This window comes from Fusarium vanettenii (genome assembly GCF_000151355.1).
Source record: "Fusarium vanettenii 77-13-4 chromosome 3 genomic scaffold NECHAsca_71_chr3_1_0, whole genome shotgun sequence".
Lineage (NCBI taxonomy): Eukaryota > Fungi > Ascomycota > Sordariomycetes > Hypocreales > Nectriaceae > Fusarium > Fusarium vanettenii.
The window spans coordinates 71,108-93,329 of NW_003315818.1; the positions used below are offsets into that span (position 1 = coordinate 71,108).

Here is a 22,222-nt window from a genome sequence, read left to right on the forward strand (position 1 = left end):
ACACCTGTGAGTGCTTCATTGCAAATTGCCCATCTACATCGGGCTTCTCTGACTATCCACTGAATAGAACGGAACGTCTTTTACACCGGGGAAGCACCTTTGGGCGGATAGATTCATCAATCCTACTATCGTGACGGACATGTGACTGTCGGATAGCTTACTATTAGAAGAGCTGTTTGGTCTAGTCCTCCCTGTCATCAAGGCCGACCTCGACTCGGCCGTTGAAATCATCAACCACATGCCCCATCTTCTCGCTCCCTACATTTTAAATCGATACATCCTCGACTCTACGCAGTCTGGCGTACTAATCACCAACAACGTGGGCATCCACGCAGACGTGCCATCCGCACCTTTCGATGGTATAGGAAGCTTGAGATATGGAAGTGACCATGGCAAAAGGGGATTCGACACATTTAGCCATAACCGGACTGTTATGACACTCCCTGAGAGTGGTATTATCCACCTTTCAACCTCGCCAACCGATCCGAGGCAGCTGCTGATAAGCCAAACTTCACAAAGGGGGAAACAATCGAGGACCAGCGAGCTAGTAAGTCCTGGCTGGCTAGGCTTCCGATAATTGGCTTCATGTTTGGATAGATAGCGTTAAGGGAGCGGTCTGATAGGAGATTATTACATATGGCTACCTCTATAAATCCATGACACTTCTCGCCAACGTTTCCGCTGTCTTACGAAGCGAGGTTTGGATCCTTTTAACGTTCACACAGAGCCTGTCATCATAGAAAATCGCACGCCTCCAGGTGACTCTCAAAGCTATACAAAGGGTCTGAGCTGGTAGGCCTGGCTGCTACTATCTAACCTCCCATAGCATACATCTCTCCTGATACTCTTCCTCGAGCGGCCCATCCAGTTTCTTAGGAATCATCATGCGAATCCAATCAATATGCTTCCACCCGAGCTTCTCATACAAAGGCACAGCGTTCATGGTACTCTCGATATAGATGGGGAGTTTCTTTTCTACCGCTACTTGCTTCAGGTTGTTGATAAGAGCACGAGCAGCACCACGACCTTGATAATTTGGCGCCGTGCATAATAGGTTCAGATCTTGTGACGCCAGATGGTTAGCACGGCCGTAATGACACAAGAAGAAGGGAAACCAACGAATGTGAGGCTGGCACATGTTCTTGGTTCGCGCCGCGTTGGTGACCTGGAGATATCTCTGGTACCAGTCGCCGTGATCCGGAATGTCTGCAGGCTTGCTGGGGGCTTCGGCTTCAACGTCTTGGTGGATCTCATACTTGAGGAAGCTCATGATCTCTCCGTGTTCTTCATCGTTCTCTCGAACAACAACTACATTCTCCGGATGCTCCTTGAGAAATACTTGAAACTGAGTGGCAGCATACTCTTGCACCTCCTTCTGTTGCTCTTCCGTGGGGTATTGGAGGAGAAGAACGGCATTGTCGGCCATGGCGGTGATGTAAATTTCGCTGACCCGATGACTGTCGGAAGGCGAGAGGAAGTAGAGCTTGGCCATGGGTAAAGACGGAAGACTAGAAGCTGATTCGAATTAGGATTTGTGGAGAGAGCACCATGTATGATGGATGAAACGGGGCTTATAATGGAATAGATGGGGCCTGCCTCAAGGTGTTAATCGAGCGCCAGAGGGTGTCTCGGTGGCCGAGGGGTCCGCCGTTTCGAGTTTCGCTCCGCTCGGCGCATGAAGAAACCTCTGAGGGGCGTCGGTCGAACGGCTCCTAGAGAAAAAATACGAGTACGAGGCAATTGTTACTAGCACGCATGGGTCGCATTCCTACTCTTCGCAACAGCTAGAAGTATTCCTGGATGATGTCTGAAGGGAGATCGATGGATAGCAGGCCCAATATGTCTGATATAAGGAGGCCTTTCGTGGGGCACTGGATATGTCAAAACGGACCCTGTTAATCATTAATGGGTAAATATGATACTGCCTGAAAGTTATTGCGGAGCTGAATTCTTGATAAAGTATCTATAGCCAGCTACAGTATCTGGCACGTCGTAAGGAGTGAACAATAAGGTGGGTGTGCCGTGAAAGTTTGAGCCGCTTTATTGTGATGTACAGAGTACGGGCTGTCCGGGTTAAGCATGAAGTAATGCAACGCATAGAAAAATTGAGACTAAAGCACAAGCACTTAGAAGGACCTTACAGCTCATTATACACGTCTCAGTGCGGTTAAAGGATAGACTATCTGACCCCACATGGGGTTTCCGCAGAAGATGGAAAATTGGCCGTCGGGGACTTTACTAATCCAGTAGTATATAATGTGGAGGCTAGGGTGGCGTAGACTTGATAGAGAGGGCTGTGTTCATTCGCTAAGTTAGATCACAAGAGGGTCATGAGGGGTCATGAGGGGTCTTTGGCTGAATCGTCTCGTTCTTCAACTCACACCCCACCAGCAAGTTGTCCTCTCAGTGCCCAGGCCTCTCTGTAAGGGTGACAGAAGACGTGGTCTCCGACACGTCTAGACCTGTCAGATCTCGTCCTTAAAAACTTTGACTCGACGTCTAGAGTCTATCAAGTTCAGGTGGACGCCATCAAACATCAGCCAAGGTGCCTTCTCATATACTGTTCATTGACTACCATCTCCGCCGCTCACGTCACCCGCTATGAAGCCTGAGTCGGGTACGACCCGCTTAGCATATCTGTCATCTCACGCGTGCTAACAATGTGTAGCCTCCAAGCTAAAAAGTCTCCTCGAGGCTGATCCAGGTCTGCCGAGTGAGTCTGCGCCGCCCAGCTACTGGATGTTGCCTGAGCATCCTATCTCGTCAATCCAGTCTGCCATTCTCCCGGACAAGACCGACGTGACAGTCCTTGGGGCAGGCCTCACCGGCACCAGCGCTGTGAAAAGCCTGTTGGGGACAACTGATGATTCTACCACGATTGCGGTGCTGGACGCGAGGACGATATGCTCGGGAGCGACGGGCCGCAACGGGGGAAACCTTCTCACCCCAGGGCCTCTCTTGTACAATCACCTACGTTCTACCTATGGACCTGAGTTGGCTCATAAGTTTATTGATTTTACGCACCGAGTGGTGAGTACGACAAAGGAGGCTATGGAGAAAGTGGCACCTGAACAATCTGAAATACGTGCAGTTACACGGATCTATGCCTACAAAGACCAAGGGTTGTTCCAGGCCGCCAAGCAGAGCGTTCTTGATTACGAGGCATCAAGGCCGGAGAGCAAGGGATCGCACATTATACTTGAAAGAGAGCAAGTCATCAAGGTTAGTACAAACTGTGACTTCCGAGACTGGTAGTACTGACATGAGGATAAAGAAATACAGTGTCCGAGGCATTGTTGGGGCCATTGAACTACAGGCCTACTCAGCTTGGCCGTATCGGTTCATCACCGAATTTTGGGCTGCGATGATTGAGGAACACAAGTCTCGACTCAGCGTCGAGACAAACACTCCAGTCACCAAGATTGAGTATGATCCGGACCCTGCGCATCCCAACCATCCTTATGTCTTGAGCACCCCCCGGGGTGTCATTCGGTCGTCTCGGGTTGTTCACTGCACCAACGCATACTCGCCACATCTGCTTCCAGGCCTTCGCGGGAGGTTGTACCCATACAGAGAGACCATGACTGTACAAGACCTCGGGGCCGGCCACGGCGAGCTGCGTTGCTGGGGGATTATCCAAGAACCCCAGACTGACGCCATAACCGGTGCCATGACATCCCAACTCCTCTATTTGCAGCAGAACCTCAAGTCGGGGCAGTATTTCTTCGGCGGGGGCTTCAACACCATCCCTGAGATTCTCAACACGGATGACACGCCTACCGATCCCAGAACATCACAGTATCTCCAGTCTGAGCTATCCAGCTTTCTCGATGCACCGCGGGAAGCTCCCCAGCTTGTGAGCACATGGACAGGTGTGCAGGGAATGACCTCGGACTCGGCACCACTGGTCGGTCAGGTACCCAAGGAGCTCAGCGGTCGAGATGGCAGTGATGAGTGGATTGCAGCCGGCTTCAATGGAGGAGGCATGTGTATGTGTTGGTTGGCCGCAGATGCTCTGGTGACTATGATGAAGGGCGAGCCAGTTCCCGAGTGGCTGCCAGACTTCTTTGTTATTTCCGAAGAGAGGCTGGCAGGGAAGCTCACTGTTGAACGGTCTGTGGAAGTGATGGCTCCTTACTGGAAGCAGCCTAGTTGAACTCGATAAGAGAGGCCTCCTGTCCCTTTAGAATATGATTGGTCCTAGATGTTTGCTAGAGGATTGGTCGAGTCTCACGGGCCATTTTGCTACGATATTCCAAGATGCTGAGAGTCTTTCACTAGTCTGTTTCGCAAAAGCCACTGTGCCTCGTCTTCCTCCGCTGAGGAAAAATAGTCGACTGATCAGCAATGCTTCATCGCATCTGTCTGATGGGAACTTTTTCATGCACCAGGTGCGGTGACCATCGTACGTGGCAAATCAAGTGAAGTGGGCTTGACATAAAAGGTGTTGGAGACACACGCAGTGATAAAGTATTTACGGGATGTTTCTGGTTTCGGAGCTCCAGGTAGTCCAACCACAAGACTGAGATACAAAATTGTCCGGTTACTCGAATACTTGTGGTGATAGCGATTCGATAAACCGGGAAGATCTCAGCAGAGTCATATAACGCAATGACGGTCAACTACTTAACCCGCATTACATGGGACAGGTTCTCACGATCCCTAAAATGTCTTTACTCCCGCACGTATTTCCACAATCACAGACTAAAGGAATCAAAAAGTAGGTAGGACAGTGTAAATTGCTAAACAACAGGTTCAACGGATTGAACGCGTATAAGTACATGACGAAGCAGCAGAGCAACTTGTTTGGAATCGTGGGTAGCCCGCCAGCTTCCTCATAAGAATATGACCTTGGAGCGAAATCGATGGTGGGCTAGAAAATCTACCAAATACTACTTGAATTATTCACTGCCGACTTGCTGCTCCTGTCGCCTGTGTCTGTCCAGCGCGTCAAGGTCGATGCCTTTGTAACTGGCGCCGAAGATCAAGTAGAGGAATGACGACAAAACGATAGTGACCAGAGCTACCACCCAGTTGTAGTTGAATGTCTCGGCGGTCCACGTTGGGTCAGCTGGGAAAGACTCCATGACAATCAGGTAGAGCTGGACGAGGAGAGCCCATAGGTGCACAGGCTTGCTAAAGGCCCCAAGATTCCACGGGCCTGGAATCCACCGATCCCCCGCAATAAGTCGGAGACCAATGGGCAAAGCCATCGTCATGAGCGTTACCATGACAGCCAGGGAGTAGATGACGCTGCTCGCAATCGCTGAGAGCGCAAGAAGAAGGACCACGATTGAGCCCAACGCCAATGCGCCCGCAGCATAAATGGGCGTGTTGGTTCGGGGGTGGACATAGGTTAGGTAACTGGCCAGGGGGAGACCACCATCACGAGAAAATGCCGAGGGCTGAAAGGAAAAGGATAATACCCAGCCACAACCGCTTAGCACAGCAGCGACAGCTCCGGCAAGCAGCCAGGCGAAGGTGCCAGCAGATCCCCAGTGTAAAAGAACGAGGGATATGAGTGGGTATCCACTAGTAAACGACAGCGTTAGCATGGAACCTGGAAACTGAAAAGTATTATACCCACGTAGGATCCGCTGCGAGGACATCCATATCGGAAACACAGAAGGCTGCAATGATCAACAATATGGTGCCCATAACCGCGGTGATGGTATAAGACAAAGTCATGGACTTGGGCGTAACTATGCGGGCATTGCGAGTTCCCTCAACCATGTACGCTGGGGCTGTCCAGGCAGAGTTGGTCCAGACGGCAGCGAACCATGTCATAGGCACAGCAACAGCCTGACCCCAGTTCGAATAGTTTGTATATGAGCCAAAGACATTGGCTGCGGATGCAAACGAGTCTCCGCTGGCTGCATGTGCGGCGGGGAGGCCGATCACGAACGCCAGCGTCTGCAGAAGAGGAACAATTGCTAAAAAATATCAGTTTCATCGGCCACTAAGGACAGCAAAGTGATGGGCAAGCACTTACTACATATAATCATGAGCCACCCGACTTTGTCCAACTGCATCGACATGCCAATGACCCAGATGACGACGATGCCCATTGCCACACCCATCTGTTGCGCTTGATTCGGCATCCAGCCACTGCCAGTGATGAAAGCACACGTGACGAGGATTGATGAACAAGCGTACGCAAAGCTGGCCACTGCCGTGAAGAGAGAGACAACAGTTGTGCAGCCAGATATGAACGAGAGAGATCGGGACATGGATGGCGGTGCCAGGGCGGCAGTCCACCAGTATGTAGCTCCATTAACGGGCATGGAGGAGCAAAGCTCTCCTACAGCAAGAACCTGGGGTAAGAGTAGAAAACTGGGGATAATCCAGCCCCTAGAGCCACCTTAGCGATACACCGACTCCAATAGCGGCACAACGTACCAAACAAGACCAAAGAATCCACCATATGTTACCAGATAAGAGGATACGACCAGGATAGCACCGGCGGGCCTACAGCAAGCCAAGTCAGCAGAGCTAATGCGCACAACGGGCAGGCTGGAAACTCACGACGTAAGGGAAAGGACCCAGCAGACGTTGGCTATGGTCTTCAGCACGCGACGATATGAAACTCCATATCCCAAGGCTTCGATCGTGCCATCTTCTTGTTCGTCGACGTGATGGTCTTCGCGGGCCTCAGGATCCAAGTATTTCTTGGGAAGGTCGGCCATGTTTTGTCTTTTTTTGCGTGGTATAGGGAGTGTCTGCCGTTGTCTCTTTTATCCAGGATTCAACAGAGGTAACTAATAAGAGGATAATGATGAGAAAAGCTGAGAAGGAGTTTCCGAAATGCAATTGAGTCGGCGCAACACTTTCTTACATGGACGCCGAAGCTGTCGCCAAGCGAGCTGGAATTCGTTATCAAGAGAAAAAGCCCCGACGGCGACTATTTAACAGCGGGGGAGATAACACTAGAGGCCTTCTGGGTACCAGATAGCACTTGACGAAGCCCCGATCTTTCCCCCGCACCGCGCCAGGCCGTATACAGATAGCGCGCGTCTGAGGTGGCCAGATATTGAGGGGGTAGGACCACTCTGGCAGCAAATCACCCATCCACCCTTGAGACTGCCTATCTACAGGCCCTAACTAGTCTAGTCTGGGTAGACTTCGGCTGGACAAGCTGAAAGTTGTTAGTATGGGTCAGGCCCGAATCAGGTTGCCAATGCGTCGTAGCTCGACTTGCTATAAATCCCCAACTTGACATGTCCTGGCGTTCAAAGACGACCACTACAAACCCTGGCCTATCCACGCTAATCGCCTCAGACGGCGCACAGTTCCACCATGTCCTTCACAATCTTGCAGACCATGACCACCCAGGGGCCTACTCAGGCGACCCGTGAGCACATGATCAAGACCCGCGACGGGTTCCATCTCGCGACCGACATCTACATTCCAACTGGGCATGAACCAGATACCAAATACTCCGCTATCCTCTCCCGTACGTGCTACGACAAGTCCAGCGACTACACCGGCCTCAAGTTCGAAGCTGAATCCTTCAACGCCCGTGGATACGTCTTTGTCGCACAAGATGTCCGCGGCAAGTTCCGATCGACGGGCACTACTGTGCCATACGAGCACGACGTCGACGACGCGTATGACACGGTCGACTGGATCATCGCCCAGCCGTGGTCAAACGCCAAGGTCGGTCTTGTCGGCGCCTCGTACTACGGCTTCACAGTCTGGGCTGGCGTCGCCTGCGGTCACCCAGCAGTCAAGGCTGCCATCCCCCAGGTGACTGGAGTCGACATGGCTCAGTCCCACGTCGCTCCCAGAGTCAATTTCGAAATCCCCTTCCACGGGGCCTTGAGTGACATTCTTCAGATCTGGACCAACAATAAGGGCTACCTCGCCGAGATCGACTACCAAAAGCCTGCCGCCGAAATCATTGCTGATGCGGAAAAGACCATCGGCATCTCCAAAGCGGCCCAGAAGTTCCTCAAGCATACCCAGCACATGGCATGGTACAATCCCTACGGTGATCGCCATCCATATCATACAACCAGTATCCCAATTCTCCATTGGCAGGGCTGGTACGATCCTGGCCTGTGCCCCTTGGGTATGAGGGACTGGAGATACTTCCAGCGGCAGCCTTCCATGACTGGCCTTCACTACCTCCGTGTGGCTTCGGAGGATCATAGCACGTTCCGTCTTGAGGATGTCGGAAAAGGCCGCGATTTCCACTCCTACTTCAACAAAGATGTCGTCCGCAGAAAGCAGGCATTTGATCACCAAGAGATGGCCGACTTCTTCGATGAGCACCTCAATGGGATAGAGCCAGCCAAGCCTCGTGCCCGCGCGCGGTGGCATGTTGGGCACCTCGGCTGGCAGGAAACCCATCATTTTCCTCCAAAGACCGAGGCAAAGGTTTTCCATTTGACTCAAGGATCTGAAAAAGGGATCCATCGTCTTGACGAGCAAGGTACCAAAGACTCCAGCGTCTTGACTTGGACCCATGACCCTGAGAACCCGGTGCCTAGCACGCACGACATCGAGTCGATATGGTTTCTCCTGCTCTCCTACCCAGATGAGAGAGATCAAGCGGGCAGACCGGATGTCTTGGTCTTTCGCACAGAAGTATTACCGAGCGATCTCGTGCTCGTCGGACAACCTGTTCTCAGTGTACAATTGACTTATCCGGCCCAAAGTACGCACCTCTTCTTGAAACTCCAAGACGTTTATCCAGACGGTACTACGAGGCCTATTTCATGGAGCAGTGTAGTCCTCAGAAAGACTCAGCGGGAACAGATCAAGATTACGTTGGACGACAATGCGTACAGGTTTAAGAAAGGCCACCGTATACAGCTTCATATGGCTGCTAGTAACTTTCCTTACGCCGTGCCGCATCCTGGTACAGACGAAAACCCATGGACTGCTACTCGCAAGGTCAAGGCTGAGCACTTATTGCTCGTGGGTGGAAATAAGGGAGCTATCTTAGAGTTGCCGACTATAGATATTAGTACCTTATCTGTATCTGAACCTTAGGTTAGTAAATAAAAAGTTTATTTATAACTCAGGAAAAATTCTGAAATACACCGGTGTTCCAGTGACGGGGTGGAAGCAACTTGACAACAATTCATCGACAAAAGAGATCGCAGTAGGAGCAGGTGGAGGTGGAGTTTACCATATCCTCAAGACGGGGGAAATTTAGAGCTATGGTGCCCCGGACCTGGTAGCATGTAAACAGCTCGATGGAAACGCTGCGGCTACCAGCATTGCGATAGGAAAGTGGCCCCATCAGCTGCACAAGACGGGCCTTATCTGGCGCTGTACTGCGATGTGGTAGAGCGTTTTCTGGTTGTGACTATAGCATGAGCTGTGACCGGCTAGTGGCAGATGACAACTTCATGGGCTTTGTTCAGTCTATTTCTTTAGAAATTTAGAGACAAAGAGGCATCATTGACGGTAATAAGACCTTGATTTTGACTGGAAGTCAGCGACTAAGTATCCCAGAGCTATGTCATTGTTCCTCAATTTATGAAGCTCTCCTCTTTTTGCCTTAGCTTTGGGGCTCATGTCTGTATTTCTTCTCTTATGTGTTTATGAAGAGCTTAAATAAAGTATTCAAGTTTAATTTAATTATATAGCTTTACTCATACTAAAGCTAAGAAGCCTCGCCGTAAAGCATCGCATTCAACAATGCTTCTTTTCATCTTTATTCGAAGTTGCAAATGTGCCTGAATTCAAGCTACAGGGTAAGGCAGACCCACCGGTAGTGACTCCGGTTTCAGCTTCAGATTCACTTTCCTATCTAGGTAGTCAGCTCAAGGTGGAGCGCCAATCAGCAAGGAGCAATTCAGGTAAGATCTGCATGGGTCGGCAAGGGAACAAAGCCGATCGCATTGGAAAAAAGGGGGAGTAAAAAGAAGGAGAAGGAGCAACTCAACAGAGATAATACGGCCGTTGCACATCTACCGGCAAATCCCTAACTCAACAACCTTGTAACTGGGGGCAATTTTCGAGAGTGGAACTCGGAATTGCTTCCCACCGGTGCGCTAACGAGACTATTGATTTCGGCCTAAGTTTAGACAGCACTATTGATTGCAAACCGCACCAAATGGGGATTTGGCGTTGCTGTGCTCCAGAACTCAGCGCTTAGCACGCTCCCCAAGAGCAGACTCTTACATCCTCGGTTCGTCCCTTTTACCCATGTGTGCCCTGCTACGTACAAGCAGCCGGGTTCTCCCATGCCGCTCATCCTCTGCTCATATGACGATGGCTTCGCCTTTCCGCCTCTCGCCTGCCTGCGCCCGATGGCGTCCTCTCGTGTACCTTGCCAGTCGGACACTATAAGCACAAAGTGGCTGAGGGCGGCCCCGATGACCTCAATGGCCCCAACTCGTGCACCAGATTTAACAGTGGCACGTGGACTTGGTTCTATACCATCGAGAACCAGGATGCCTCCTTTGGCGACGCTAACAGAAACAACGCTGGCTATACTGTTATTGACGCTTGTCTTGTCGTATGACCGTTGGGCTTGGGTTGGCGAACGGCTGAATGGAACCGAGAATGGGCACTGGAGATGGAGATATCGAGGGTTTCGCTCTACCATACTATCAATCATTTGTTTCGCAGTCGACACTAGTACTTCAATCTCAATTGCATTTGCGCCAATACTATGACATTATGCTCATCGTCATTAGCCCTCCATAGATCTCTTTAATTCCTTGCCCGACTTGTCAATGGCCGGACTATCTTGACCAACCGTAACCCCGTCATAACTCTGCACTTCCAACTCGTGGGCATGGTTGGCACGATTGGCCGAGTCCACAGTTCTCAAATACGTATTCTTTCCCATAGTTACCCAAAACAACAAGGAAAGCAAGAGCATAATCCCAAAGACAGCAATGGCGTAATTCATGTCGCCAGATGTTGGATTGGGACCTCCTGGAAAGAAAAAGAACACAGTGGTGACTACGCAGTAAACAACCGAGATGCAATTGGCCACCGGGCCAAACTTTCCAAGGGAAAAGGTCCTCGGCGGAAGTTTATCGCGACCGACAACCAGAAGTACCACGATGGGGATTGCATAGGATATCGTGAGAGCGATAGTACTGACAGCGAGGACGGCAGTCAAAATAGTGGTTGAAAAGAGATAGAGCACCCCGATCAAAGAAATGATCAGGCATTGAAGCCAGAGTGCGCGTGCCGGGACTTTCCAGGTCGGGTCGACGTAGGCAAAGTATGAAGGGTAAGGTAAGCCGCCATCGCGGGCAAAGCCCCAGGTTAGTCGTGAAGCCGATGTAAGGACGCTGATACCCTGGCCGAAGCCGTTAAATATGAAGAGAGCAGTCAGCGCTGCGCCTCCAGCCAACCCCAAAGCATTCAGAAGAACTTCGACGAACGGGAATCCTGTGGGAGAATCGATGACTTGGTCGATGTCTTGGATGCCAAACAGGCATGCCACCATGAACAGAAACCCCGAGACGGCGCCACAGATGACCGAGAGATACATGGCTTTCGGAGCATTTTGTCGGGGAGAGGGGATTTCCTCGACCATGTGAATGACGGCGTCGAATGCAGTCAGTCCTACTCAAGTTAGATTTCATCACATGACGATTTCTAGGATCACAAACCATATGCAGCTTGAACAAGACCGGTAAACCAAGTGACTCCGTCAGGCCAGCCTGTTTGGTTGATCCAAGCCCCAAACACGAATGAGGCAGACTGGAAGCTAAGGTCTGGCTTCGTTCCAACAGCGATGACAATGGCCATACTGATAACGATGAAGAGCCCCACGAACCCGGCGCCGATGAAGTTGTTGAAGTATGGCAGTGTCTTATCGCTGCGACATGCGATGAGGTTGAAGAGGGTAAAAAAGATGGTGATGGCCACGTAGAGAAGAAACTGCACATAGCCTTTCGTAGCGCCATCCCAGTCGTTGTCGAAAATGACCTTCATGCCCAGTAACAGGTTCGTCATGAAGCTATTTTGCGAAGCTGTCAAAGTCCACCATCCCAGCGTGTTGACGGCAGCGCAGCAGTAAGATAGCAAGCGACCCGAAGGCCCGCTCCAAAGACGAGAAACCCAGTATGCCTGACCCAGGGCAGTTGGCATGCTACTGCAGAGCTCGCCCATTGAGGCTGCGACGCATAGGTTGCAAAAGGTGACGAGGCACAAGCCCCAAAAGATGCTGACTGGTCCTCCCGTTGTCAAAGCTGCGCCTAGGTTCTGGGCGAAGACGGCCCAGGTTCCGAGGACACAGAAAGCCATGGCCAGCATACTCACAAGACTAAACTTGCGAGTAAGTGCTTGCTCATGACCCAATGCAGCGAGATCCTGTGCATCGACTTCGTTTTGGAGCCGTCGACCACCTCTTGTGGGATCCTCAGCATCGGGCTGATCCATCGCTCCTTGATGTCCCATACTGCTCACGTCGATTTGGGGCAATCGGTCTGGGGAATAGAGTTGGGGGGTGATGAGACAGATCTGTTGTTGCAAACCGGGTTGCTGGACATCACCCCTTCTTAAGGGCTTGATCTAAGTGGGAGGCCTTGAGTAATGCTCACCCGTGCAGTCCATGATAAGCAAGCTGTTGCTGGTGGTTGGCGGATGGCCCTGGCACGCCAGAGTCAAAAGTGGTTAATCAACCGCAACCCCGCGGTCTGGGGTTTGTTGACACTTGCTCAAAAGGGTTAATCTGCCGCAAGCTCCAAGATGATCAACACATGTTACCTGTAATAGGAATTCTTACCAGCCATGACGGCAATTGACATCGTGGGGATAATTTTGATGTGTTATGTTGTCTTCAAGATTCTTATCTATATAAGCAGATCCGGAACAACCTTGAGACTTGTTCATCTCAGTCTTCTCATCTGACCTCATCATGGCGCCAACTATGCCACTCTGTCGTCTGCTTCTCGCAGCTGCATCTTGTCTTTCTGTGGTCTCTGCTTTCGCCACCAAGTGCAAAGGATGTGCTGCAGATACAGTCATGCTCAATGGGTCTATTTACAGCCTTGACGAGTTTTCATCCAAGCACAATGCAATGGCTGTGAAGAACGGTTTCATTACTTTTCTCGGGAGTGATGACGGCGTTCGGCCTTTGATCGGCCCTGACACCCTGGTATTCGATCTTGAAGGCCGGATGGCAATGCCGGGCTTGGTCGATGCTCACATGCATGTCATTTCGGGTGGTGCAGACCTCCTCAAGTGCAGCATGAACTACCAACCATTGGGACTCCAGGAGGCGCTCGACCATATCCAAGGATGCCTGGACTCGGACACTGACAAGAGTGACGAAGATTGGCTCGATGTCATCGCTCTCGACTATTACACCTTGTCCGATACCACCGGGGGCGTGACGAAGCGAGATTTGGACAAGCTCAAGACGAAGCGGCCTATCCTAGTCCAGTCAGCAGACCGACACACATTCTGGGTCAACTCAATTGCTCTTCGTGCCTCTTCCATCACAGCTGCGACTAAGAACCCTGCCGGAGGTGTGGTCGAACGTCTCCCTGGCAGTAAAGAACCGTCTGGAATTCTACAAGACAACGCAAGTGGCTTACTAGCCGGCCCTGCTCCCGCGACACCTGAAGATAACATCAAGTCTGGAAAGGCTGCTCTGAAGCTGCTTCGAGAGCAAGGCGTTACAGCTTTTCAGGATGCTGCTGCAGGCCCAGACGCTGGCAAGGTTTTTGCTGCGATCAAGAAAGAAGGGGGTCTTAGTGCTCGAGGATTCTTCGATTACCGAATCGATGCACCCAACTCGACGAAAGAGATCGATGCCTTGGTGGAGGACGTCCTCAATGTCACTTCGACCTGGAACGATCCCACGGAGTTGGGCCCAGATCCAACTCTTAAGTGGCATGCGGTGAAGCTGTTTGTTGACGGCGTCATCCTGTACCCAGCAAACACTGGTGCCCTTCTTGAGCCGTATTTCGTGCCAATGATAACGGGACCGCCTGGGAGCCTGACTCAAAGGTTGGACCTGAGCCATACTGGAGTAGAGAAATCCTCAGCGCAGTCCTCGCACCTCTCATTTGCAACCGCATAGACGCTCAGATGCATGTCGACGGCGACTTGGCAGTCCGTGTTGCCCTTGATGCCCTGGAGGATGTCCGCTCCAAGTATCCTCACCTGAACGACTATCGAATTGGGCTTGCCCATAACGAAGTGACTGACCCAAGCGACTGGCCTCGTTTTGCTGAGCTCAAAGCTGATCCCATCATGAGCTTTCAGTGGTCGCAAGCTAGCTCAGTTTGGCTTCCCAATGGTCTAAAGAGCATGGGACCAGTCCGTTCAAACTATCTTGAGGCTTGGGGAAATATTGCTGCCTTTGGCTCCCGGATTGTATACGGAAGTGATTGGCCGGTAAGTGTAATCCTGTTAGTTGGAAACATCCATTATCTAACCTACCGTTGCTATAGATTGACCCACTCGATGAGTGGCTTGCGATCAAGGCCGGCGTCACCCGTTCTGGCGATCCGACGAACCCCAACTCCCCAGCTTCGCAGGGTGCGCCGTACAACGGCACGGGTATCCCTGGCCTTTCGCTCACCCGTGAACAAGCTATTCGGGCCATCACGACAGAGAGCTCGAGGTTCGTCAGGGCCGATCGATACATAGGCTCATTGGAGGTTGGCAAGGTTGCAGATGTGATCATCCTACAGTCCAACTACTTTGAAGTGCCTGACGAAGAGATTGCTCGCCAGAAGACTTTGGTCACCATGGTTGGCGGCGAAGTTGTGTACATTGCAGAGGGCGTCGATTTTGGAAATGGTGCTGTGGCAAAGTTTCCTAACAACGACACCGTTAGCCAGACCATGACGAGGAGAAGCGTGGGAGGCATCCAAGGCAGGTCTTTGTCTGAAGAGGGGCGGGAGTCAATGCGCAGATTGGCTGTTCACAATGCCTGCGATCATGGAGCCGACCACAGGCATTGACCGCCAACTTGAGAGGGGCTGTGGTTGCCAACTTAGTGAATCTGGTGCAGCCCGAGACAGTGTGCCCTGCGGGTATGTACATGGTGAGGTTAAACTATTTCAGTGGGCGTCTTGGACATGTCGAATTTGTAGGAATCAAACGATCCATCAAATCCAAGGGACTCTAGGTTTGCTCTAGTGGGCGGGATAGACACAAAACGGGTGAAACCATCCGCCAAGTCACATTTCCGGATCATCCGTGGAAGCTTGATGACGGCTTCATGCCTCCACAAGGCAGCCCATGATAGCGGGCTCCGACCACAGCTGTCCTCCGACTCGGCCTTGACGGCGCCTTAGCCTTGTAAGTATTTATAACTTCCGGGCTCTCAATAGTACGACCAGCCTAGTCACGGTTATGCCAACCTCAAGCCGAGGCGAGCGTGGCGGTGGGGGCGCCAGAAAGTATGGTGTCTCGCCCCCAAGCGCGCCTCCTCACGATGCGCAGAATACGGTGATCGCTATTGCTCCATTAGCTGCCCGCCTGCCCAATGATATGTATGACATATTCCAGCAGTTGTTTCACATTGCGCTGTCGAGATCACCAACGGAGTGTCCTTTAGCGACACGGGTCATACAGAATCGAGTTCCAAAATCCATGCAATAGCAGGAACGATCAGTTACCGGCTTTTGGCTCAGAAGTCCAGATACCCCAGCCGAAGTTCCCGGGGTCTAGAGGAGGCTATTTAAAAAAGAAAAACTATAAGAGATACAACCAGAGATAGGAAGGGAAGGGAGTTCAATAACACACAGAAAAGCAAAAGAGAGGAGGAAAATGTAACTGCGTCGGAGTATCATCCTCCCGCCTCTCTTCTGACTTTGCCAAAATACTGTCCCATTTCATTCTTAAACTCCCTGAGGAGCCTACCCGTTTTGTGAGTGGGTTTGTTGATTGAGCCAGCTAACATTCCTTGATACCGTTTGCCCCTCCAAAATTTGAAGGACTTGTAGCCGAATTCTTCCAGCAGTTCAAGCACCTCCTGGCGCCACTTTGCTCCCTCCGGGCCATGGTCCATCGACTCCGAATCGGCTACGGCCTCGAATATTGGCCGGTCTCTGGCCGTCTTGTACCAGTGCGGACTCGTCTCCAGGATGAACCGGATGATCTCGAGTCTACCCGTCTGGTAGGAGTACTTGGATGGAGAGAACCCATGCCTGAAAAGGGGGGCTGGATCAAGGTCGGACCCAAAAATGGCGTTCTCGAGGATGGAAATTCTGCCTTCTTTTGGGGTGAGAAGGGAGGGGTCGTCGTTCAACTTCTTTTTGACATAGTCGACAAAGCCGGCGCTGGCTACGATTCCGACGAAGCAGTTTTCGACCTCGGAACCATTGCTGCTTTCCCGCAAGAGCCAATGCCTGGTTGACCATCCTTCTGGTGTCGAGTTTTTTTCCCGTTCAGGCAAGCTCCGGCCCTGGAAAAAGATTTCGTATCCCTGCTTGTGAACGTAGTCCATGGCTTGGGTGAGCCGGGCACTGAGCTGGCTTATCCTGTCTGAGGTGGCGGCGTGGTAGAGCCTAGCTATAAATTGGAACACGACGTCGGCTAAGTCAACAGGTTCGAAAGCTATGCCATCATCGCCTGCCCTCACCACTACCTGGAGTTGAATGTGGGCTTCTAGGAAGTTGAGATGTGGCTCAAAGTCTGGTGGTGCCTTGGAGCAGATTTTGGCTCTCGTCGAATCGTCTTGAATCCAATCTGCCGCTGACCGGTGTAAGAACCGCACTTCGCCCTCCACCAGCTCGCATATTCCTCTGGTGTGGCCGTCGAGAACTCGCTTCAACACACTATTGATTCCAGAACTGGCGGCGGGTTGCGGGTTGAGATTGTGAACTGTGGCAAGCCACATGATCTCCGCCGTGCAGGATCGCAATGAATCGCCGCAGACCTGCAAGACCTGCAAGATCTGGGAGGACCGACACTGTCTTTCGGCTGGGATAGATCTCCATATCGCATTGTATAGGCCGACGATGTCACTGGGGATCTCAGCGAGCATTCGATTGAGGTCGCCTAAGGATGGATTGTCAACCAGGGTTAAGAGGAGATTACGAACTACGAGGCTAACCCAGAGGAACACGCCCTGGGCCTTTTCGATGATCTCCTCGATTATCGACGTTGCGTCATCCTGAAAGGCTTCCTTCATCTCTTGAAACGCAATGCTTTTGTCGAACTCTGTGCGGACAAAGTGAGCAATGTCCCTCCTCGAGAGATTCTGCATTGTTAGAGAGGGTTCTCTCCCGAACGCATCCGCAAATATGTTCCAGGGGCGACTTGAAACGCATATCTTGATGCCATATTGCGTTGCTGCATGGCGTATCCAGCTGATTAGGACATCGGGAGATTTTTCAGATTCTTTGAACTCATCGAGGCCGTCGATGAAGAGGGCTAATCGGAATTCTTGTCCGTGGAATGAGCAGAGAATGTCAAAGGACTCACTCAACTCCTTCCAGGTCCACTCTGGCGCAACGGCTTCGTCTCCCAGCACGCTGTACAGTGCCCATCGCCGGGGTGCCACAACAGGGATAAGGGCTGGTCTCTCTTTCAAGCACTGGTGAAGAAGTGTCCGAAGGAGGCCTTCTCTTGACGTCTCCATCTCTGCGCCTGGATTCCAGAAGAAGAAGCCGGCTTGCAAGCAGGGGAGGTCTCCCGCGTATTCCTGGAGATGAGTTTGCAGCTCTGGATTGTTGATGATGTATTTCATCAAGGTGGACTTGCCAGACCCTGGCTTCCCAGTGATCCAGTAGATCTTGTCATCTCTTTGCTTCAGCCACGTTGGAAAGCTTGGCCACTCGAGTTGCTCCCCGTTCTCATCCGTCTCAGAATCTCGAAAGATCCAACTGCATGTGCTGGTGTGAGCTTCGGGGATGGCTTCCTTTCGGGAGTTTATCTGTCGAAACGAGAGACTTGTCAAAATCATCATCGGTATGATGCCATCGACGTGGGTATGACGGGCTGGTTGGGAGTCGACAAAGAGGCCTCCCCCATAGATGGCTGCCCATGATTTCCAGTCCATCTCCCATAGGATATGAACGAGATCCTGGTTCCTACGGCTGAGGTGGTCTGCCTTTTTCGGTGTTGTCATTTGTGAGAGCTCGCTAGCGATCTGATCTAGTCGATCCTTCAACTCCTTGTGTTTCTTGTCATCTTGTTCGGACTCTGACCTATGATGATGTTAGTTGGATACTCAAATTGTCTGTCACTCCCTTACAATACGGAAATGATTCCTGCGACGGTAATTTGGGAACGGATCTCTGTCAATTCCTCCTTCAGAGACTCAATCTCGCCCTTCTTCCACACTGCCTTGAGGGCCGATGCGAAGCTATTGGCAGCTGTACTGATTCTGCTATTTTCAGACCTATTCGCCTGCAAATCGCGAATGGCCGAATGCAGCTTGTGGCTAGCTTCGATACATCGCACCGAGAGGCTCTGCAAAGTCTTGTCCGAGGTGGCAGCTGAACTGGGCGCCTCTTGAAGGCGATCTTGAAGTTGCTCCCCGAGGCCGTTCAGCTCTTCTGACAAGGTTGACAGCCCCACGTCGCGTGCAGTGTAGCCAGATGCTGACTGGTAGATTTCGTAGGTGCTGGAGAGGAGCCGACTACCAAAGTCGACGATGCCGATGATGGCGGATGCCGTCTGGAGGGCGGTTATGGGATCCATGATTGATTGAGATGATAGTAAACAGTAGCAAGAGTGGCCTGATTTCTCCGTTGGGCAGCAGAGGGTAGAGGGTTGAAAACGCAGCCTGGTGAGGCTGATGAGCCAAGCACGCCACTCAACAGGGGTTGTACAGCTGCTCAGCCCCTTCGAGGAAAGCAAGGCACATTTGAGGTTGAGTTGAAGATTTGAAGACCATGATTCTAACTGTTCTGTTGAGAATGGAGTCGTCGTTGAACATGATGAAACCCAAGACAGTACTATGCTGGGAGGCTAGGGAATCGAGAACACACCATATTATCCGTACACGCTAGGGAGATCTCGCCAATGGCTCCGGTAAAGAAAAGCTAAGATCCCTTGACCCAAGACTTGAAAATGTTCATAATGTCCTTGCTGGCCGCTGAGCAACAAAGGATCAAGAGGCAAAACACCAAAAAGGAAATCCTGTGTATCACAGGTGGCCGGATCTCTCTCCCGCCGGGAATTGAACCCGGGTCTCAAGCGTGACAAGCTTGCATACTGACCACTATACTACGGAAGATTGCCAAGTGTTGATGCACTTGGTGTAGGGGGGGGTGAGGTCAGGTGTCTCAATTCGAGGGAAATATACCCGTTACCAAATGCGGTGTTTTACGTTTCCATGCCTGGGGCGTAAGCGAGATTACGTGGCCCGTGCGTATCTAAGCGCCGCGGATCAACTCCTCCGCTTAGAGCCGATTGGCTAAGCTTAGCTCTGTGATAAATCTGGGGCATTCTGACCTCTTTCCTTTGCTGAAGAACGATACTCTTTCAACTTCAATTTAACGTTTGCTACTATGAAACGCAATGTATGAAACGCAATGACATTATGTGATAACTATATCTCTTAACATTGCGGCTAATGGTTTGTGACAGCTCCTTATTGAAAACAACAGCAAGAATTCTCACAGTTCGTTGGCAGCCAAGCGAGTCCCGGGTAGCTTATCCAAGGACATAACAGTCTGACTGGGAGTGACAACTAAACAGTCCCGTTGATGTATGTACTTTACACAGATCCAGCCTTTGAATGAAATAAATGGATATAGACATAGTAAATGGGCAATATAAAAAAAAAATTTAACGGCTCAAATTTGCCCTAGGTAGTTTTGTCCTTCGCCCGTAGTTCCCCAACAACTCATCACCATGATCACTACCGTCTTCGATGTGGAAGGCGCCATTTTCGCGGTCTTGTGGCGCCATCTCTGACGCTGTTGCATATAGAACACTCTGCATAACAATTCCACTGACGAATGTCTTTATTAAAAATTGAATTGACCGCAGCCCTGAGCGGCACCATCACAGCATCAAGAGTGGTAAATGGCATTCGTACCAATCATCACAAAATCGGCTATTTGCCAATCCATACGGAATCTTCATCATCTGATACAGCGTCTTGAAAAGGATGTGTGTTCAGCCAATTCTCTGCAGTCTCCTTTTGGGCATGCTCGGCATAGAACTCATCTAATGATTGATTCAGTTCTGTGAAAGTATGAGCCTTGTGATTCGACAAGATAGACCAGAAGCGTTAAACCTTTGAGCAACATGCCACGGGATGGCTGGAGCGAGAACCTGGAAATGTACTCGTTGATAAGAATGAGATGGCTGGGAATGGGCGTTCCTATGCAATTTGCGTCAGGTCCTACGGCGGTGACGGTACAGCAAGTTGTTCATACCCTTAGAAATAGTGTAAATAAACGGCTTCTCAACTTGACTGCCCTCGTCTTCGCGATCAAGAACTTCGTCAAAGTATCCACGAACAAGCTCCTGCATCATAAAGGTATTTGGAAACATGACTGCGCCGTTGGAAACTATCAACAGGTTCAGCACTCGTCTGTTGACGGGGCAGACCAATTCACTAACCAGATCTCGTGTCGATGGCCGGATATACGAGGCCATTCTTCTCCACAGTCACCCCTTCATCATAGAGGTCGTTCGGCCGGTCGTTGCTCTCTCTGTGGTCGAACAGGGCCGAGGTGGGACCTGGGGAATAGTAGTCCAAGGTAGCAGGGAAAGAGGAGTAAATTGCTTTCGCTGAAAATTGTCGTCTAAGTAATAAGTGCGGTTGTCGGTGGGAGAAGACGGAGCTCCGAAGACGCCCAAGGACTGCGAAAGGGTGACGGTTCATGTTGACGATTGGTTTTGGCGGGATCAACTTGGCGCTTCGCGTATTAAAAGATGACGACGGGATTCGGTTTAAAATTTCGCCGAAGTCAGTTGCGATTGGCTGTCTCTCAATGGAGTGATTTTCTTGTTCAACTCTGTATTCACCAGTTGGCCAAGGTTGATTTTCCATCTTACAAGCATCACGTAGCTATAAGCAGCATTTCGACCGCAGGTTGAGGGGAATAGTGATCGGAATGCTCATGAACAAGAATCAAGTCGTCAGGCAATGGGTTACCTTGCATTGCGAGCACATCCATCACGGTTGGATTGCATACCCTGATAGGTAGATGGGCCCGAGGCTTTTCGTTTAACTATTCCGGCTTTAGATAAGACATCGAGGTTTTTGCTTCTTCTTGGCGAATGCTCCGGAAGCCACTCGAGCCAACGCCCATCTGGTCCATTTACGTCCTTCGCCCCTTGCTTTCCGAAGTTTCGGTAGCTTTTGGGTACACTTCCAGCCACTCCTCCCTTGCGAACACCATGGCATTGTTCATCAAGAATTGCGTTATCTTTGTGTTCAGGTCTAAGTGCAAGAGTTTAGTCTTCGAGAGCCGCATCCTAAATGGGGGAGAACTTGCCGTCAACTGTCATTGCCATTGCTGGCTGCAGGGAGTAGTGGTCTGACCGCTCGTGGACCAGGAGAAGGTTGTCAGGAAGTGTGGTTCCTTACCGCGGTTTTCAGTATTTGCACATGTTTGCTTGTTTGTAGTTGGTGGGGAGATGGGGCTACCAAGCAGCAATGGAAGAATCGACCGCCGGCTCACCTTCAGGAACTGAATACACAATAGTATCGTTGCCTCGGAATCGCCATGATACTAGCGATTGCTGGTACTGTGAATTTGGGCGCAAGGATGCACCATTGGGAGCTAGGATATCAACAGTTAGTCGATGTAGGTGCGAAATACCTCGGTACATCCTTCTATAAGATTACTAACCTATATAACTAGATGGGTTGAGGGCCTTTGGTAGAGCGAGTCCATTTTGCAGGACAATATCGTATATATGTCGATTGGGTCTCAAGACGCGCAACTTGACTAGAGGGTCGTTATTCACCCGAAATAGTTCCTTGGGGAACTTCTTGAACAGGGAAATTAAATTTGAGGTCGACATTCTGGTCTGATCTGGTTCTGTCGTTATGGAATCGACGTTACTTCCATGGGCTCGGGCTTTCATGTTCAAAATCACGCATGGCTAAGAACAGAAGCTTATCCTCTTATATGTGTGTGTGCCTTAGGCAATAGCGCTGACGGATTCTGCGGCTGAGTGAATGACAGGGGTTTTACACCATCAATGAGACACGCCATCAGGCTCTAGGTGAAAGAGAAATTTCACCCCTACTGTTGAACCAAAGCTATCATGCATATACGAGTATGCACAGAGGGTTCTGCACTGCGTTTTAGCAGAACGAACTGCGGAATTAGTTAAGGCAAGGTTATATAATATAGTACCCTCTAAA

General features: G+C 50.9%; 10 protein-coding genes across 10 annotated transcripts; 3 read left to right on the plus strand and 7 right to left on the minus strand.

The window, feature by feature from the left end:
* Positions 1-820: 820 nt before the first annotated feature.
* NECHADRAFT_8666 (uncharacterized protein) lies at positions 821-1,060 on the minus strand (the record flags this gene model as incomplete). Its single annotated transcript, XM_003040323.1, has 1 exon — positions 821-1,060. A coding segment is annotated over one exon (240 nt), but the record flags the coding sequence as incomplete, so codon positions are not given.
* A 1,541-nt stretch (positions 1,061-2,601) lies between these two features.
* Positions 2,602-4,156, plus strand: NECHADRAFT_77166 (uncharacterized protein; the record flags this gene model as incomplete). The annotated part of the gene is made up of 3 exons (XM_003040310.1): positions 2,602-2,617; positions 2,669-3,222; positions 3,275-4,156. 3 exons carry the CDS (start codon positions 2,602-2,604, stop codon positions 4,154-4,156), a joined length of 1,452 nt encoding a protein of 483 aa, XP_003040356.1.
* Positions 4,157-4,901: 745 nt separating this feature from the next.
* NECHADRAFT_34826 (uncharacterized protein) lies at positions 4,902-5,555 on the minus strand (the record flags this gene model as incomplete). Its single annotated transcript, XM_003040324.1, has 1 exon — positions 4,902-5,555. One exon carries the CDS (start codon positions 5,553-5,555, stop codon positions 4,902-4,904), a length of 654 nt encoding a protein of 217 aa, XP_003040370.1.
* A 170-nt stretch (positions 5,556-5,725) lies between these two features.
* On the minus strand, positions 5,726-6,686 carry NECHADRAFT_34844 (uncharacterized protein; the record flags this gene model as incomplete). Its single annotated transcript, XM_003040325.1, has 4 exons — positions 5,726-5,933; positions 6,013-6,351; positions 6,400-6,468; positions 6,526-6,686. The coding sequence occupies 4 exons, from the start codon at positions 6,684-6,686 to the stop codon at positions 5,726-5,728; spliced, it is 777 nt and encodes a 258-aa protein (XP_003040371.1).
* Positions 6,687-7,296: 610 nt separating this feature from the next.
* NECHADRAFT_77168 (uncharacterized protein) lies at positions 7,297-8,997 on the plus strand (the record flags this gene model as incomplete). Its single annotated transcript, XM_003040311.1, has 1 exon — positions 7,297-8,997. One exon carries the CDS (start codon positions 7,297-7,299, stop codon positions 8,995-8,997), a length of 1,701 nt encoding a protein of 566 aa, XP_003040357.1.
* Positions 8,998-10,651: 1,654 nt separating this feature from the next.
* Positions 10,652-12,360, minus strand: NECHADRAFT_34803 (uncharacterized protein; the record flags this gene model as incomplete). The annotated part of the gene is made up of 2 exons (XM_003040326.1): positions 10,652-11,544; positions 11,589-12,360. 2 exons carry the CDS (start codon positions 12,358-12,360, stop codon positions 10,652-10,654), a joined length of 1,665 nt encoding a protein of 554 aa, XP_003040372.1.
* Positions 12,361-12,838: 478 nt separating this feature from the next.
* NECHADRAFT_77170 (uncharacterized protein) lies at positions 12,839-14,897 on the plus strand (the record flags this gene model as incomplete). The annotated part of the gene is made up of 3 exons (XM_003040312.1): positions 12,839-13,887; positions 13,962-14,325; positions 14,382-14,897. The coding sequence occupies 3 exons, from the start codon at positions 12,839-12,841 to the stop codon at positions 14,895-14,897; spliced, it is 1,929 nt and encodes a 642-aa protein (XP_003040358.1).
* An 830-nt stretch (positions 14,898-15,727) lies between these two features.
* NECHADRAFT_34792 (uncharacterized protein) lies at positions 15,728-18,588 on the minus strand (the record flags this gene model as incomplete). The annotated part of the gene is made up of 3 exons (XM_003040327.1): positions 15,728-16,411; positions 16,487-18,092; positions 18,140-18,588. 3 exons carry the CDS (start codon positions 18,586-18,588, stop codon positions 15,728-15,730), a joined length of 2,739 nt encoding a protein of 912 aa, XP_003040373.1.
* Positions 18,589-19,843: 1,255 nt separating this feature from the next.
* Positions 19,844-20,699, minus strand: NECHADRAFT_58729 (uncharacterized protein). The gene is made up of 4 exons (XM_003040328.1): positions 20,464-20,699; positions 20,277-20,411; positions 20,135-20,221; positions 19,844-20,082 (listed from the first exon to the last, which is right to left on the minus strand). Exons 2-4 carry the CDS (start codon positions 20,392-20,394, stop codon positions 19,952-19,954), a joined length of 336 nt encoding a protein of 111 aa, XP_003040374.1. The 5' UTR covers positions 20,395-20,411; positions 20,464-20,699; the 3' UTR covers positions 19,844-19,951.
* A 468-nt stretch (positions 20,700-21,167) lies between these two features.
* On the minus strand, positions 21,168-21,876 carry NECHADRAFT_34809 (uncharacterized protein; the record flags this gene model as incomplete). The annotated part of the gene is made up of 4 exons (XM_003040329.1): positions 21,168-21,308; positions 21,352-21,431; positions 21,531-21,632; positions 21,702-21,876. The coding sequence occupies 4 exons, from the start codon at positions 21,874-21,876 to the stop codon at positions 21,168-21,170; spliced, it is 498 nt and encodes a 165-aa protein (XP_003040375.1).
* Between the last annotated feature and the right edge of the window lie 346 nt (positions 21,877-22,222).

What these genes read in the sequence shown, in the direction of transcription:
- NECHADRAFT_58729 (XM_003040328.1), bottom strand. Translation starts at nt 20,394, where the DNA reads ATGTTTCCAAATACCTTTATGATGCAGGAGCTTGTTCGTGGATACTTT. An exon ending in TATTTACACTATTTCTAAGG is followed by an intron (nt 20,222 to 20,276) that starts GTATGAACAACT and finishes CAAATTGCATAG; the next exon opens with GAACGCCCATTCCCAGCCAT. An exon ending in CCGTGGCATGTTGCTCAAAG is followed by an intron (nt 20,083 to 20,134) that starts GTTTAACGCTTC and finishes ATACTTTCACAG; the next exon opens with AACTGAATCAATCATTAGAT.